General features: G+C 37.8%; 1 protein-coding gene across 1 annotated transcript in view; it reads right to left on the bottom strand.

The window, feature by feature from the left end:
* SCFD2 (sec1 family domain containing 2) overlaps positions 1-15,775 on the bottom strand; it is a gene marked incomplete at both ends in the record, with an annotated part of 175,459 nt that overhangs the window by 127,971 nt on the left and 31,713 nt on the right. Inside the window, one exon of the mRNA XM_079534886.1 lies at positions 4,418-4,589. Coding sequence (XP_079391012.1) covers positions 4,418-4,589 — 172 coding nt within the window. The remainder of the gene's footprint in view (positions 1-4,417; positions 4,590-15,775) is intronic.

Below are 15,775 nucleotides of genomic sequence, written 5' to 3'. Positions count from 1 at the left end.
TGACATTTCTGGTGCCACAGCTGGAGGTGCATGACCTGAAAGGACTGAAAAGCTTACAGAGGACTCGGCCCTAATTCAAAAGGCTTTAAGTCTGAGAAGTTAAACGATCACAAAAGGTGAAAGTCAAGAGGATTTTAGCTGGATACAAATCATAAAGTTACCTAGAGCCAACCAGAGCAACGTAGTCCCCAGTTTACACTCTAGTTTTTCACCTATGGAATGAAACTGAACTGTTTTGGAGGATTTTGCTTTCTCAGTGCTGAAGCTGTCTAATTCCCCAGTAAACTCTGAAATGCCAGTCAGCAGGTATAAAATCTGCCACACAAAGCCTCAAAAAGCAACAATGCCCTCCCTATCAATATCACGAAAGACAAAAAGATTCCTTACTTTGAACAGTGGATTTATTTTAATACAGTAGTTCTGGTACATTTGCATTATCCATTACAGAAAGAAATCATTAAATAGGCATTTACACTAGAACTCTCTACTATGGGATCCAAACAACACTCACAAGAACTGGCAGTTTAGATCTACTCAGTTTAATAGAAAGGTTTATATTTAAAATGTACAGCAGGCAGTTGCTTGAGAAGACATAAAAGATCCTTAGCTGCCATGCAGTGTCAGGTGACAAAACTATAAGCAGAATTTGTTGCCACAGAGAAATGATGGTACTAAGAGGAATTTTTTCATTGTGACAGAACATCTTGGCTCTTGGCAACCTACAAAAATTTGTAATCAAATTAAATTCTCCCCGTCTCACTGCAGAGTACAGTAGTAGAATTTCAAACTGCTTAGTGAATTGTATTTTCCCCCCGAAGTACTCCACATGTCATTTTAGAAACAATCTGATAAACCTGCCAGCACTGAATAATTCCCAACCTTGGGAACTGAATGGATGGGGCTATTCATGAAGTAGAATCCTTGTCAGTACGAGAAGCATTATGCTCTTAAAACTTGACAGCAAGTTTATTCCAGAAGGATGCAGCTAGTTGTAAGAAGCAGTATTCTACCTGGGGAACTTCAGAGCAAGACCTTTTACAAAACAACTGCGCTTCCCAAGGGCACATCTTTTACACTGTTTGATGCTGCTGAGTACTTTTATACTCAATGTGGAGTTGGAAATTCCTGCTTAGTGCATCTATAAGCAGTACATACTACAAATAATAAATAAGAACATTTTTACTCTACAATCCCACATTTTGTTTAAGTTCCAAAAAGAAATCTTCTTGTGCTTTTGTATTTCATGGGTTTCTACTGCTTAATAAACCTCCACGAATGTCCCAGTTTTGAGGAGAACAGGAGAAGATATTGCTGAAGATAGTTGAAAAGTGTGAAATGACTCTTTCTTACTTTCTCTGTATTACCTCCCTAAACTTTAAATCCTCACTTGAAGGAAAACAAGGCAGTGACATGGGAAGTAATGGGAGGAAGCATGGCACAGCTTTTGTATTCTATTTCCCACCAATCAGCCTCACGGATGACTGGAATTAGAAAAAAAAAGAAAAAAAAAAAGGAAAGAAAACCTCAAGAGAAGAAAAATACTGTGAGGTAGGATGCTTTCTTGGTAAAAAGAGCACACTGTTTTAATTCACAGAACATTTAAAACTTCTGGTAGCAAAAGCTCCATCATGTGCAGAGGTAGAGCAGCAGAAAACTAATGATTGATAAGATGGAACATCCTGATGCATTTCTGCTAACCCAGCACAGAAATCACTTTCCCTTGTGATCAAGGCTATAATCCCATTTTAATCCGACTTCACTCTCAGACCACTCATCCATTTAATTTAAAGAGAAAACAAATCCGTATCAAGTAAGCAGATGCACTGACTTTCAGTGGATTTCTAGTCAAAACCAAACTTCCTTACTGGAAACATATAATAATCATAGGACTAAAATTGTAGTTACAGATTTAAATTATGATAAAATACTGGAAGCAGGCTGCTTTCTGCCTCTACCAGGCCATTTATAGAACTGAGTACCTGCAACATTCACAGAAAGCAAGATGTTCAGATGAGAAGGAAAATGGAAGAGGTTATTCAACGCATTAATGATTAAAGCATTAATGTCAGCAGTGTGCTTTTCCTGAAAAGCACAATGTAGATTAAGCAGAGGATCAGGAGGGCAATCAGAGCAGTTCAGTAATGAGAGAAATTCCAAAAACATGTAGATCTATTTTTCTAGGGAATCTGAGAATACTAACACTGGCTGTTTATTATGGGTTATCTTCTCCAGCATCAGCTGAAGTCTGGCATGCATCCATAAGGGAAAAATCTAGAATCTCTACATTGCCCAGAGTCTAATAATATTTTTCCCAGTAGATCTTTCATGCCTTCTACACAGTTCCAATAGAAGATAGCAACAGTACTTCTCTCATGTAGAAACAACTCCTTCATACTGAGGATTCTTTTAAGGTTTATTTTTTTTTTTTATGTCTGAGATATAACAATTCCACTAAAGAATTTCTCAGCAGTCCTGTTGGAATACACTGCCATGGCACCAAATGCAGTGCAGAGCGCTATGTGCTAACCATTCACAACATGTTACAGCTTGCTTTTTTCAATAAAAATTTCTCTGTGATCTTCTGGGTCTCTTAGTATTCTCCTCTTCCTACAAAAGCCAGTCAACAGATCAGAGATAGGCCACATGCTCAAAAACAGATCATGCATCTCAGGCTTCATCTTCAAAACAGACCCAGTAAAAGAATACATGCTGTACAGATTGTGTGATTCAAAGTAACTGCTGTTTGAACTACTGAAAATGAGTACGTCTTAAGCAACAATTATGTTTGCTCAGACAGTTTGCTTTGGCTAACATATTTTACCTTAATATGATGTATGGAAGGCAGGGGCTATAATCCAAAGCTGTGCATGATTTTGAGAGTGCTTGTTACACATTTCTTTTCTGAAATATATAGCTTGGTTGTTTCTTACCTCTGTTCTTCCATTCCCTGATGATTTCAGGCATGTTTTTAGGCTTTTTTTTAAATTATTTTTTATTTTATTTTACAGGCAGTTGTCTGTTGTGAAAACAACGCTGAGCTTGAAGCTTTATTTTGATTCTAACACTGGACTGGTTTTAAGGTGGAACTTATCCAGCTTCTGAGAAGAGCTACATGACACAATTCATGACAAGAGAGGGGAAAGGGACTATGGGCTTTGAAATGCCATGCTCTACCATCCAGAAAAAAAAAAAAAGAATGGCTGCTATGATTTCTTAACTATACAGTGTTGCATATATTACTCAAAATATTTCAGTCTTAGCAAAGGAGAACAGCTGTGGTTTGCTGTTTTTTTTTTTTTTGTTTGTTTTACAAAATATTTTTGTTATTAAGGTAGGCAGGAGCCATTAAAAGTTTTGCATCTTTTGCCTCCCTCCCCACTAAATGCCACAAACGTTCTTCAACCAGAAGGTTATAAAGCACAGGCTGGGACTTCCAAATGAACCAGGGATTGCATCCTTCTGACAGAGATCATGCAGAAGGTTGAGTGATTGGTTTGTTTTAAATATCAAGAAAAAGGAATAGTAAATTTATACCAAACAAATATTTTTGTTGAAGTCCAAACTATGCATTTCACTTAAGGCTGATTCCAACTTCATTAGAATTCACCTCATGAGGAATTATCTTCCGCTAAGATTTCAGGAAATGGTTTCTCTAAAACCAACATAAGTGCAGAAGAAACAGCACAGTGAGGAAAGTGTCAAGCTTCTGATTTCAGCAAAAATTAATGCTTAAGTTCTTGGAAAAAATCCTCCTTTTTCCCCAAACATTCCCAAAGGTTAGTAGTATAGAGTTTGAAATGCCACTAACTCTTAACTTCCTGAGAGGAATCCATGTGTGATACAAGAGGGTATGTCAACAATACTGTAGCCACCAACAGGATGCCTTAAAAAGGTGACTGTGGGAAAAGCAGAGGGCAGATGTTTTTGAGTGAAAGAATCTTCACTTTCTCCTGCATGGAACTTTCTACTACATTTTCATCCCCTTGGTAAGTTATACAAGTCTTATAGAGCAACACAGAGTAATAAAGTCTTCTCTGCATTTGATGCAACCCATTACCTCAAGTGTGACTTCAGCGTGACAGTAATAGTAATCCTATCTAGTGCTAGAAGCTTTATCATCATGATATTTCATATACATATAATCACAATCATCCAATTTGTATCATTCATATATTTCACCTTTAGGGTTTACCTTTTCATTTCTAAAATTACTCCTAGACAAAACTAAAAAAGATTAACTATGTATGTTCCCATTCCTTCTCTATTTTAACAATAAAGGACAGCTTCTTAATGATGCATTCTACAAACCCCATTAGAAAAAAATACAAGCTACAAAATTCAAAAGGAATTTAAAATACATATATATAAAACATTTTGACTTAAGTAGAAAAAAAAAAGAAATTAACATAGTATGTACCTGCAGAAGTAATCTCTCAAAGGCTAGGAAGTTGTCCCATTTGGAAATCTGAGGGTGTTTCAAAGTCTGGACTACAGCCAGCACAAGCTGTAGAAGACCACAGTGATTCTCCAAAGCTTTGAAATTATTTTTGAAAAGTTGTACATAGGAGCTGAGCTGTTCTGGGGTGACTCTACCTGTGGAAAGCAAAACAAAATACAGTATTTAGTAGTGACAAATACTGACAGCACCACATGTGAACCTAGATTTTTTTTTAAATTAAAGTTTATCAGTTACAGACAACAAATATCTTTCTATATTATAGACAAGATCCTAGCTTCGTTGCAGTCACTGGGAGATTTAGGAAGCATGTCAGGATGCTTCATACATAAATTATGGCTTAAGATATGTGATTTGGCAGGTATTTAACAATACACAACAGATGTAACACCATTCTCTGTTTTCAAACATATAGGGAGACTCATTTAAGCAAGGGCAATGACACTACTTCTAAATGATGGGTAATATTTCTACAATATATCTATTCTTATCAGAAGTCCAAAGAGAATTTGTCAATTTGTCAGTCTTAAAAAAAAAAAAAAAAATTAAAAAAATGAAAATTAAAGCTTAATTTCACCCTCAAAAAGAAACACCACCTGCATCCTTGCACTGGCCTGTGGACCTCTCCTTAACTGAAGACATAAGGGGAGTCATTCTGGCCACACAAACAATACACATATAACATTAAAATATCATACAAATTGCCTGATTTGTATTTTGTATTAGAAGTGACATCATGCTTGCTCCAAGGAAAAAGGGACATTGATGCTAGTCCGCTAACTTAGGCTATGTGAGGAAAGTCTGTAGTGTCTCATCAGGAATGTTATCACAACCAATCACGTGTGCCTTCAATATGCAAGGAAAAATGGTGTTAAAGCACCATCCTAATTGCAAGTCTGGACTGCAGACCAGTCCTGGACTGCTTCCTGGTTTCTTGTAGCCACTGCCAGTAAAGAGTCATCACTGTCAAACAAAGCAGACCTACAGACCAGAGGCAAGTGAGATGGAGCAAGGAGAATCCATTAACTTAGCAGAACAAGCTTTAGTGCCACAAAAGGCCCTACACTGAAGTGTTTCATGTCTTACATTAGTCTCATCATTTTATTTGTTATTTTTCCATAAAGGAAAGATCTTGCATGACCAACACTGTGTTTCTTCTCTGCATTTGGTTATATCATCAGTTTATAAAACTTTTCCTCTGTCTCGATCTTTTCTGTATCATACACACGGTGAAAGAAAACGAGTCTACCAGTGCATCAGTGTTGAAAATGCTTTCTCTTAGCTCCAGAGATATCACCGGCAGCCTTTCGAGGAACATTTAGACTGGGTAAAGCTACTAAATAAAACAAAAACACACAGAGTATTTATGTGAATTTTAACGGAGAGCATCAAACCAAAAAGTCAGCAAATTAAGACACAAATCAAGCTGACACCACTCAGTAGGCCTGAAAGCTGACAAAAGGCTTCTACAGTTAGTCTGCATAGGCTAAAATAGCAACCACAGCCATGTGTGTTTTTAGACTAAACATCGGAGCTTTCAGACGTGTTTTATTTCTTGTAAGGCTGTGTCAGGCAGATTTACATGGTGATTTGAGAATGTCAGCCCATGGTGCCTTGCAGCATACCTTTGATAATGACTGCATTATTACCTTTAGCAGTCATGATATATAGTAGCAGATTCAAAAAATCATAGCTTGCTTCAATTGGGAAAACATGAAGTTTCCTCATATAAAACAGGAAAATGCAGCCTTTTGAGTTTGATTTCATCTTTTTTTTTTTCTTTAATAATTTTGTTCTGTATTGTCCCCTCCTGAAAGTGAATCCAGATGCACCACTGGATCAGCACTGTTTTAGAAAAATAATGAAAAACCTTCCCACCCTCAGAGTATCACCAAAAGAAAGTCCAATACAAATGTAAACATAAGTGAAACCCTGACCTTAGTAAGTCATCAACAAAACTTAATGGCATTGAAGAGTCCAACATCTCATCTGTAACGTTTAAAATATTCACAGAAATACTCAGATCCATGGTTTAAGAGCTCCAGCCAATTTCTGCACAAAAATTTCCCTGGACAGTTACATGCCTGTTGCATATAACTATTCCAGTAAGGAGTAGGAGAAAAGGAATTTAGAAAAGTTATTGGTGGTACTCAAGAAATAATGGGGCCTAAATCCTCATCACCTTCCCTGCTGCGTGCTCACAGGGGGAGATTTCAGCACAAGGCCAACAACAAAGTTTAATCTAATCCCAACCCAATCAGTCTCTCATTTATTTTTTAAAGCCCCTCTGCTATTTCAAGTCCTTTTGTCTTGCAGCGTAGCAGAAAACTCCTATAAATTCAAAAGGAGATAGATGTCAACTACACATTCGTATATCAACTGTTCTTTCGTTTTTCTAAAGAGAATCCGAAGATTCACAGCCAAAAGATGGCAGCTACTGTCAGAAAGAATGACAACAGCATTATCTTGCCTTGCACCATACTCTCCTTCATGCTCTGTCATGGTCACGCTCTGCTCCACAGTACTACATCTATGCACAGTTCAAGTCTCTGTGGGCACAGACGTTTAACTCCTGAAGACTACTTTACACTGGCAAGACAGTTGTTCATTTTTTACCCACTCCTTGTGGGAAGAAAGAGAAGTATGACCTCAACCTCCCCCAGGGATATAGAAGAACTGATAGTCTTCCTTGCACAAACACCAAAAATTCCATACTGTCTAAGAAGTAATCTTTACCATTAGAATAGCATAGGAAATAAAACTGGATGCTACAAGAAGTTGTCTGGAAGTAACAAAAACACAATGGGCGAGGTACCAGGCTCCCTACAGAAGAGCCAGTTCTGTCCAAGAAACACTGAAAATGAGCATGTTGAAGCAGCTTTGTACTTAAGCAATTTGATATACCGTGGATAAAATGATAGTAGCAGCAAGGATAGAATTTAGTTATGACAGTGGGGAAGGAAAGATAAAAGCAACTTAACATGGTAGTGCAAGAGTGTATTACAGAATCAGAGCAGCACAGCAATATGCACAGAACATTCTACAATATTGTTACATTCCTGAAGCAACTGGTGTCCCAATAAAGAAAATGAAATTCCAAAATACAAAGAAAAAACACAGGCAAATAAAAGCGGCCACTGAAACGCTTGCTAGATGTAAAATATATACACATATATATATTTTAATATACTCACTGAGATTGTTCTAGATTTACTTATGAAGATATCATTCAGATAAGCCAAAATATAGACAACTATAATATGATTTTAACCGAGTTTTAATTTGAGCTCATTTGGTTTAAATTGAATAAAAGGGAAATCCCATAAAAGTAAGATTAGGCATTGGGAAACACAGGGAAAAAAAACTGAGCGTGTTTAGAATGCATAAAGGAAATCAGATAAACCAAACATTTTACATACACAGTCTTATTTGGATAATAAAGAAAATAAGGATTTGGATTCCTTTGGCGATACACGATGATCAAGACATGAGCCAATAAGTAAATCAATTATTCTGCTCTGGTTTTCATGCCACAGTGCAATACACAGTTGGAAAATGACCAGTGATTATGAGGTATTTTCAACAAAGTTGCCATATTAGAACTGAAAAAATACGCAGGTGAACTGAAGCAAGTTCTGAAACAAATTGCACATAGAACAAATGGCCAATGACAAGACTGGTACTAAGTCTACCATATCAGTTGACCTGAAGACAAAAAAAGTCATTTATATTTAAGGAATGATGAAAAATAGCTTCCTCACAGGTTTGAAGGCATGAACATATTTAATGGAAGAAATACTAGAATCTGACTAAAGTAGTAAGAGTTTTTGAGTAGTACGAGTAGCTTGAGTGGAAAGGAAAGACTTAACTTCAAAAGTTGAACAAAAAGTTAACCAGACAAGCCACATACATAGACATGAAGACAACTCCACAGTACGACTTTTTTCCATCTTAAATTAACACTGCAGTCTATGTACTGTAATACAGGCATCATTTCAAGAAAATAATTATTTTTCAAGATAGATTTACCAGTAGGAGTAAATTTTTAAAATTCAGAGTCTAAAAGTGTGGGTTTTTTTTTTTTTTAAACATAAAGACTTACGAATGAACAAGGTGTCTAAAGAGCAAAGGTCAAAAATACCAATGCACTCTTCCAAACATACAATCCTTATTTTTTTCATCTAACACTTAGTTAATTATCTCCATAGGGACAAGAAAACAAGTAAAGAGGAAAGTACATTTTGTGACCAATTGAATAAATAAGTGGATGCTTTTCCAAGACTACAGGAATCGCCAAATACACATAGCTTTAAACTTAGTTCAATCTAATGTGAGAGCACAGAGACTTTCATTGGCTGGAGCACTTTGCTAAGGTCCATTTCTCACTTGACAGAACCATGATGAATAAGAAAATATCTTGGAATCCTCATATTCACAGACTAGCTGAAAAATTCCAGATAAATTGTTTTCCTCATCCATAATCTTAGGAATACAGATCTATCTCTCCCAGTAGCTTGCCTCTAATCATATCCAATGCCAGATACTTCTGAGGAGAGTAATAAGATCACAAAATCCATGAAGCAACAGTACTGCCAAGGGAGTTGGATATTTTGCAAACTAAGTGAGAGCAATTTAGTAGGACAGATGACGCCCCTTAAGCCTCCGTGTTGGTGTAATTTCCAGATGTTATTCTTACTAACTCAACATGTTTTTGTACTTCTTAGGAAGTTTCAGTAACACTCTTTAAGAGTAAGTACCATAAAAACAATTCAATCTTAGTTTTTGGTTAGTTATTTTCAAAAGTCACCCAGTTCTTAAATTGTTAATGAAGAAGAGAACACCAACTACTCCCTAGCTTTTTGGAGAGATGAAAAGGGGGAATATTGTGTGGCTGACTTCTCCAGAGTAAAGCTCTGTACCCACAGAGCACTAAACCTTGCAGTAGACCGAAAGCAGATGTGACAGGCTTATTTCTAGCAGCATATGCTCACCTTCCAAGAATACACACCAATTTGCTCTGGGTTTGATGGTCACCTGAAAGCCCCCTTCCCTCATCAGTTGCAGGAGCATAGCATCCAACACAAAGGTTACAGGTATGGGTATAAACACTACGGTGATCTCAAGATAAGTCTGTCAGTCCAGAATTGACAGCAGCAGTACTCTGCTTCCTGCTTCCAGCAGGACTGTGATGCTTAATAGCAGCTATGGCTTGCTTTCCTTCCTCACTGGTCACTACTGATTCTCCTTCTTCCTCCCATCTTAGCAATAGCTGCAGTGCACAAACATTTGAGCTCAACCATTCTTCCCTCTCCGTTGCAGGCTTTCCAGTACCTGCAACATTCCTATGCCTTCCAAGTTACTACAGATGGACAGATTTTCAGAGAAGCAGAGCCTCTCATCTGTCACACCTCTGAAGGCATGTACAGCAGTGGCTGTTAAAAGCATAGAAAGGTGAATTCTTGGATGAAGGAGAAATGTTTAGCACTGCCAGCCAGGCAAGCAAAGCAATTGTCCTGCTCTAGTACAGCCTCACCTCGAGTACTATGCTCTTTTTTGGGCGCCACAGTACAGAAAAGACATAAAGCTATTAGCTATCCAAAGGAGAGCTACAAAGACAGTGAAGGGTCTATAGGGCAAGGCATATGCAGAGCAGAAGAATTCCCTTGGTTTGCTAAGCCCAGAAAAGATCAGACTGAAAGGAGGCCTCATAGCCACCTACAGCTCCTCATAGAGAGGAGCAGAAGGACAGCTCTGAGCTCTGCTCTCTGGTGACAGCAACAAAGCCCAAGGAAATGGCATAGAGCCATGTCATGGGAGGATCAGGCTGGATATTAGGGAAAGGTTCTCCAACAGCATGTGATGGGCATGGAACAGGCTCTCCAGGCTAGTGGTCATGGTCCCAAGTGCTAGAGTTCAGGATGCATTTGGACAACACTTTCAGATGTATGATTTGGATTCTGGGTAGTCCTGTGTGGAGCTGGGAGTTGGACTCCATGATCCTCGAAGGCATCTTCCAACTCAGTATATACTATGATTCTATGATCCTAAGCTGCAGCATGGATAGACGAGGCCAGAGTGCATGGGAATATGAGGTGAGAGTGTCTGGTTCAAGAATGAAGGATCTAATATTTTTTACACCACTAAGCTGAAGGACAGACGGAACTAGAAAGCCTCTTCCTTCCACACATACATACACAGTACTGTGGCACCTGTTGCCAACACTGTTACCACTGACAAAAAAAACAAAGACAAAAAAACCCACAACAATAAAACAGAAACCATGCCCAAATATTAGATCTGTTACTACTCTCAAAATTATTTTACGTGCCATAAAACAAAGAAATCTGTTAGGTGGGAGAAATGTAACAAAAGCACTCTAATATAAAAATAATATTTTTCAGTTCTAAGCATTTAAATGCAGATACCTAAGTATGGCCCACAGTTAGAATTTAACATTTATACATTGTCTATAATTTTATGTACCCCAGTATATTCAGAAGGCTTTGACAAACATGACCGATAACTTAGGTGTTTTAACATGGATTAGAAATTTTGCTTTTCAGTCATTCAGAGCTTTGTTTTTAAACTCATATCAGCTTAAATTCATTATTCTCCTCTTCCCCCTCCACTTTTTTTTTTTTTTTAAATGCACTCTACCACTCATTTTCTTTTGACTACTAGATCAGCATCAACAAAAAGTAGCAACCACTGTTGACAGTGGACAGAGAGATATTTCCTACTTGCTCTCTCAAAAGTCAAAACAAATTTCAGAACTGTTTGAGTAAATAGCTGATGTCTGTCAGAATTAAGCATCTTATAGTAGCTATCTATCTTAACTGAGTGCTATGTTGATAGTGGGAAGAACTGCCACTCCAGAGTTACTCAAATCTACTTCATCTTGACTAAATATGTATCATGATCACAAATGTTGCTTTACTCTTCACCTCTTTTACCACATCAATAAACACAGAACACTAGACCACATCCCAACCAAAGAGTCACCAGCTCTGAGAAACAGTAACCCTTGGAAATATCATTAAAAAAACTTTAAATCTGCAAATTTGGTTGCATCATCTCCCAGATGCCCTAAACCTCTCGCAAAAAAAAAAAAAAAACCTGACTTATTTGTCTTAAAATAATATGCCCAAAGGATTCCAGATGGCTTGTACATGTCCTCATTTAGCACTAAGACATATGTTTTCAAACACTGAATACTTCATTGTGTTCTTGGCTTGTCGTCCCAGACAAAGAGAGGTTGTTGTTAATTGGTAGGTTAATCGGTAGATTATTTCTCTGATGATCTCTGGAAGACATCCATAGCTAAGAATACTCTAACAATCACTTTGGGTGGGAGGCAAATAAAAATAAATGGAAAACATGATGATGTATGAGTACATACATATGTAAGTCAATATGTCTTTGTGTAACTAATTCTCCTTTGCAAGACTGAATCATCAAACTTACACAATTATGATGGAAAAACAGAACTGGGCAAGCCACCCAGTTTTACTGTATTGCTATGTTCCACTTAAAGTGCAACACTCAACGGTATACGCAAGCACACTGGCATATAATATATATTCTATTTAAATCCTTTGTCAGGCTGTCTTCTGTGATAGTTTGCTCCTTTAGTCCTACACCACTTCCAGCTACCTCAAATTTGTTCTCTCTTTCCTTTTGACTAGTCAGCACTTTTCTTAACATTAATTCTAAAGTCCTTTCTGTCATCTTGTAGGATGCACAAAACATAGTACTTAGTACAGAATCCACAACTGCCACAGAGATTCAGCAAAACCTTGGTGCCACATGGCATTGTTGCATGCCAAGGACATTGCAACTGGTGTTTTCCCACCCCATATCCAGGAACTCTCTTGCTTGGCTAAAATAGTCATTATGGTTGATCTAAAAAAAAAAAAAAAAAACAAAAAAAAAAAAAACAAAAAAAAAAAAACCACACACAAAAAAACAACAAAAAACCACGAACTGAATAAATCTTAGCAGAGAACAGAAGACAGCAATTTAACTGCTCCTTTTAGGGAGCTACATCACTATTCAGTAACTTACAAATGCTTTACCTTTATGTATGTGTGTATATATGTATATACAGATATATATGTACAAATATAATCAGCTTGTTTCTACAAAGCAGGATCTAACTGTACACCGACTACTAACAGACAGTCAAAAACTTAAAGAAGCATTTCAGCTTCTCCTGAGCAATTTGGTTTATTCAGTGCAAAAGTTGTTTATTTAGACAAATGTTCGAAACACTGCTCAATACAGATTCCAGACAATTAAGTACTGTAACTTACAACATCTCCCAAAACAATACCAGTTACCAATTTCGGTAAACAAAAACCAAAACATCAGTAAGCCATTTTATCTATTCAAAAGCTGACTAATTCTTGTGACTTGCCTCAACACCTATTTCTTATTCAGAGACCTATAATTCACAGCTTATGCAAATAAAATTAATTATTTTCCCAACATTTTTCCCATTATATTTTAAAACAATTAAATATTAATTAGATCAATGGACAATCTACATCATTCTCAATGGCAATTATTTGATCTGACTCTAATATTTCAAAACGTATATTAAAAATAATCTTAAGTGATCACGTGATGAGTCCTGGCCTGGATGCTCTTAAAAACAGTCATTTAAAAATCTTTGACAAGGCTTTTATGGCACAGCTATATCATGAGCAATGTTTCATTTCGGTGACAACACATGAAGCATGCCCTCTACTGAATTGGACACACTTGCAAGTAAATGATATTTAAATTTATAAGCTCTTTAATACAACAAAGTAATTTCCTTTTCACTTAAGGATATATATATTGTAAATGAACATTGTTATTGATTTTTTATGTTAAAGTCTTGTTTCAAAACTTCAAAAGAGTTTACCTGTACATTAATGTTTCCTTCTGCTGAAAGACCAGACTGAAGTAGCTTTAAACAACACTTGTATTAAGACAAAAAGGTTTCACAAACTCGATACGTGATTGGCAGTATTACATTAGCAAAGAATATAAACAGTGAAATGATATATTTGCAAGAGCAACACATTTGTTTTCTTCTAAATTTTTAAGAATTATCTTCAAATTTAATCACAATCAGACATAGGAGGAGACCTGGCCACAAGTTAAATGTGTTTGAGTTTATTGTCTATAACAAAAAAGAAAATGAAACAAAACAAACCAAAGAGACTTTATTCAAAAATTCCAGACACATAGAAAGAATACTGTGACCACAATCCCCACATATATATTAAAAAAAAATAATAATGCCAATGTCAGCCAAATAGCTCTGCATCCATGTCCAAGCGTAATTTAATCAAAGATAACATACTACCAAAATATTTCTGCTCCAAAGCACTGCACAGGGTTTTGTGCTTCACTTCCATCTACTGACTGCAGATGGCACACTTCGTGGGCTTGAATCATTCACCCACCTTACACCACTGCATTTGTACAGTTTCAATGGAAAGAAACAAAAAGGCCTTTATTCTAATAACAAGCTCTCATGTAATAGCACACAGCACCTTGTTTCTGTTGCTATACCAGTGTTTCAACTTTCAGTCTCCATGCCAGTAAAGAAACACAATAAAAGAATTCAGGCTTGACCAAAGTTTACTGTGTTCTTTCCAAACAGAAGAGCAAGGGTGTTTCTAAAACCACAGAACATCTGCAGCAAACTTTTTATTATTGCCAAAGACTACACTAACAGCAAAGCTTTCAAGAGGAGATTCACAGATGATCCCGTTCAGAAGACAATTAAGATATGCATTGCACTTATGATGATGGGAACTGGAAGTAGAGGAGTGGAAAAAACAACAGTATTTCTGCTGTACTGCTAATCAGGCTGCTGCTCAGAGCAGAACTCCTTGCAGACCCTTAATTTAAGAGCCAAGTATAAGCAATCCCTTTACTGTCTCACTTGAATCACTATAAATCTCACCAGGATGCCATTACAACAATCTGAAATTTCTTCCAAAGAACTTTACAAAAACAAACTTAATTCTTCCAATAAAATAAAATGTCACTGTTTTCATTATGCCAAAGTATTTTAATATATCTTTATTTAAGCAAACTTCTAGCAAAGGACAGCTCCACCTACTGTTTACATGTAAACACACTGTCAAAACAGGGAACTATGGATAGCTGAAAGGGTTAGGGCTGTTTCTAAGACTTAGATTTATCAAAAACATGCCCACAATAAGCAACACCAAGCAAATACTGCACAAAAGTCAGTACTGACAGCAAACTCCAAAGGAAACTGCATCTTTAAATATCATTTATGTATGACATAAGTATGGTATGTACTTCTTAAGAAGTGATCTGCATGTAGCATAATAGTTTTTAATGCTGGTTGAAATTCTGAACAGTGCTTTGCCTGTCTTCTCCAAGTTTGACCTCAGAAAACAAAATACACCACATAGATAGAGATATCCTCACTGGACAGTGAGGTGGGTTGAGAACTGGCTGACTGGCAGAGCACAGAGGGTCGTTGTTGGTGGTGCAGAGTCCGGTTGGAGGCCTGTAACTAGCGGTGTTCCTCAGGGGTCTGTGCTGGGTCCAGTCTTGTTCAACATCTTCATCAATGACCTTGATGAGGGGATAATGGCCACCCTCAGCAAGTTTGCCGATGATACGAAGTTGGGAGGATTGGCTGACACGCCTGAAGGCTGTGTTGCCATTCAGCAAGACCTGGACAGGCTGGAGAGCTGGGCAGAAAAAAACCGGATGAGGTTTAACAAAAGCAAGTGTAGAGTCTTGCATCTGGGGAGGAATAATTCCATGCACCAGTACAGGTTGGGGGATGACCTGCTGGAGGGGAGCTCTGCGGAAAGGGACCTGGGTGTCCTGGTGGACGACAGGTTGGCCATGAGCCAGCAGTGTGCCCTTGTGGCCAAAAAGGCCAATGGCATCCTGGGGTGCATTAAAAAGAGCGTGGCCAGCAGGTCGAGGGAGGTGATCCTCCCCCTCTACTCTGCCCTGGTGAGGCCTCATCTGGAGTACTGCGTCCAGTTCTGGGCTCCCCAGTACAAAAAAGACAAGGATCTCTTGGAAAGAGTCCAGCGGAGGGCCACGAAGATGGTGAAGGGCCTGGAGCATCTCTCCTATGAGGAAAGGCTGAGTGAACTGGGTCTGTTCAGCCTTGGGAAGAGAAGACTGAGAGGGGACCTGATCCAGGTCTATAAATATCTAAGGTGTGGGGGGCAGAATGGCGAGGCCAGACTGTTTTCAGTGGTGAGTGGAGACAGGACAAGGGGAAACGGCTGGAAACTGCAGCACAGGAAGTTCTGCACAAATGTG

The sequence above is a fragment of the Tetrao urogallus genome (genome assembly GCF_951394365.1).
Source record: "Tetrao urogallus genome assembly, chromosome: 4".
Taxonomy (NCBI): Eukaryota; Metazoa; Chordata; class Aves; order Galliformes; family Phasianidae; genus Tetrao; species Tetrao urogallus.
This window is presented reverse-complemented; position numbering and strand designations above follow the sequence as displayed.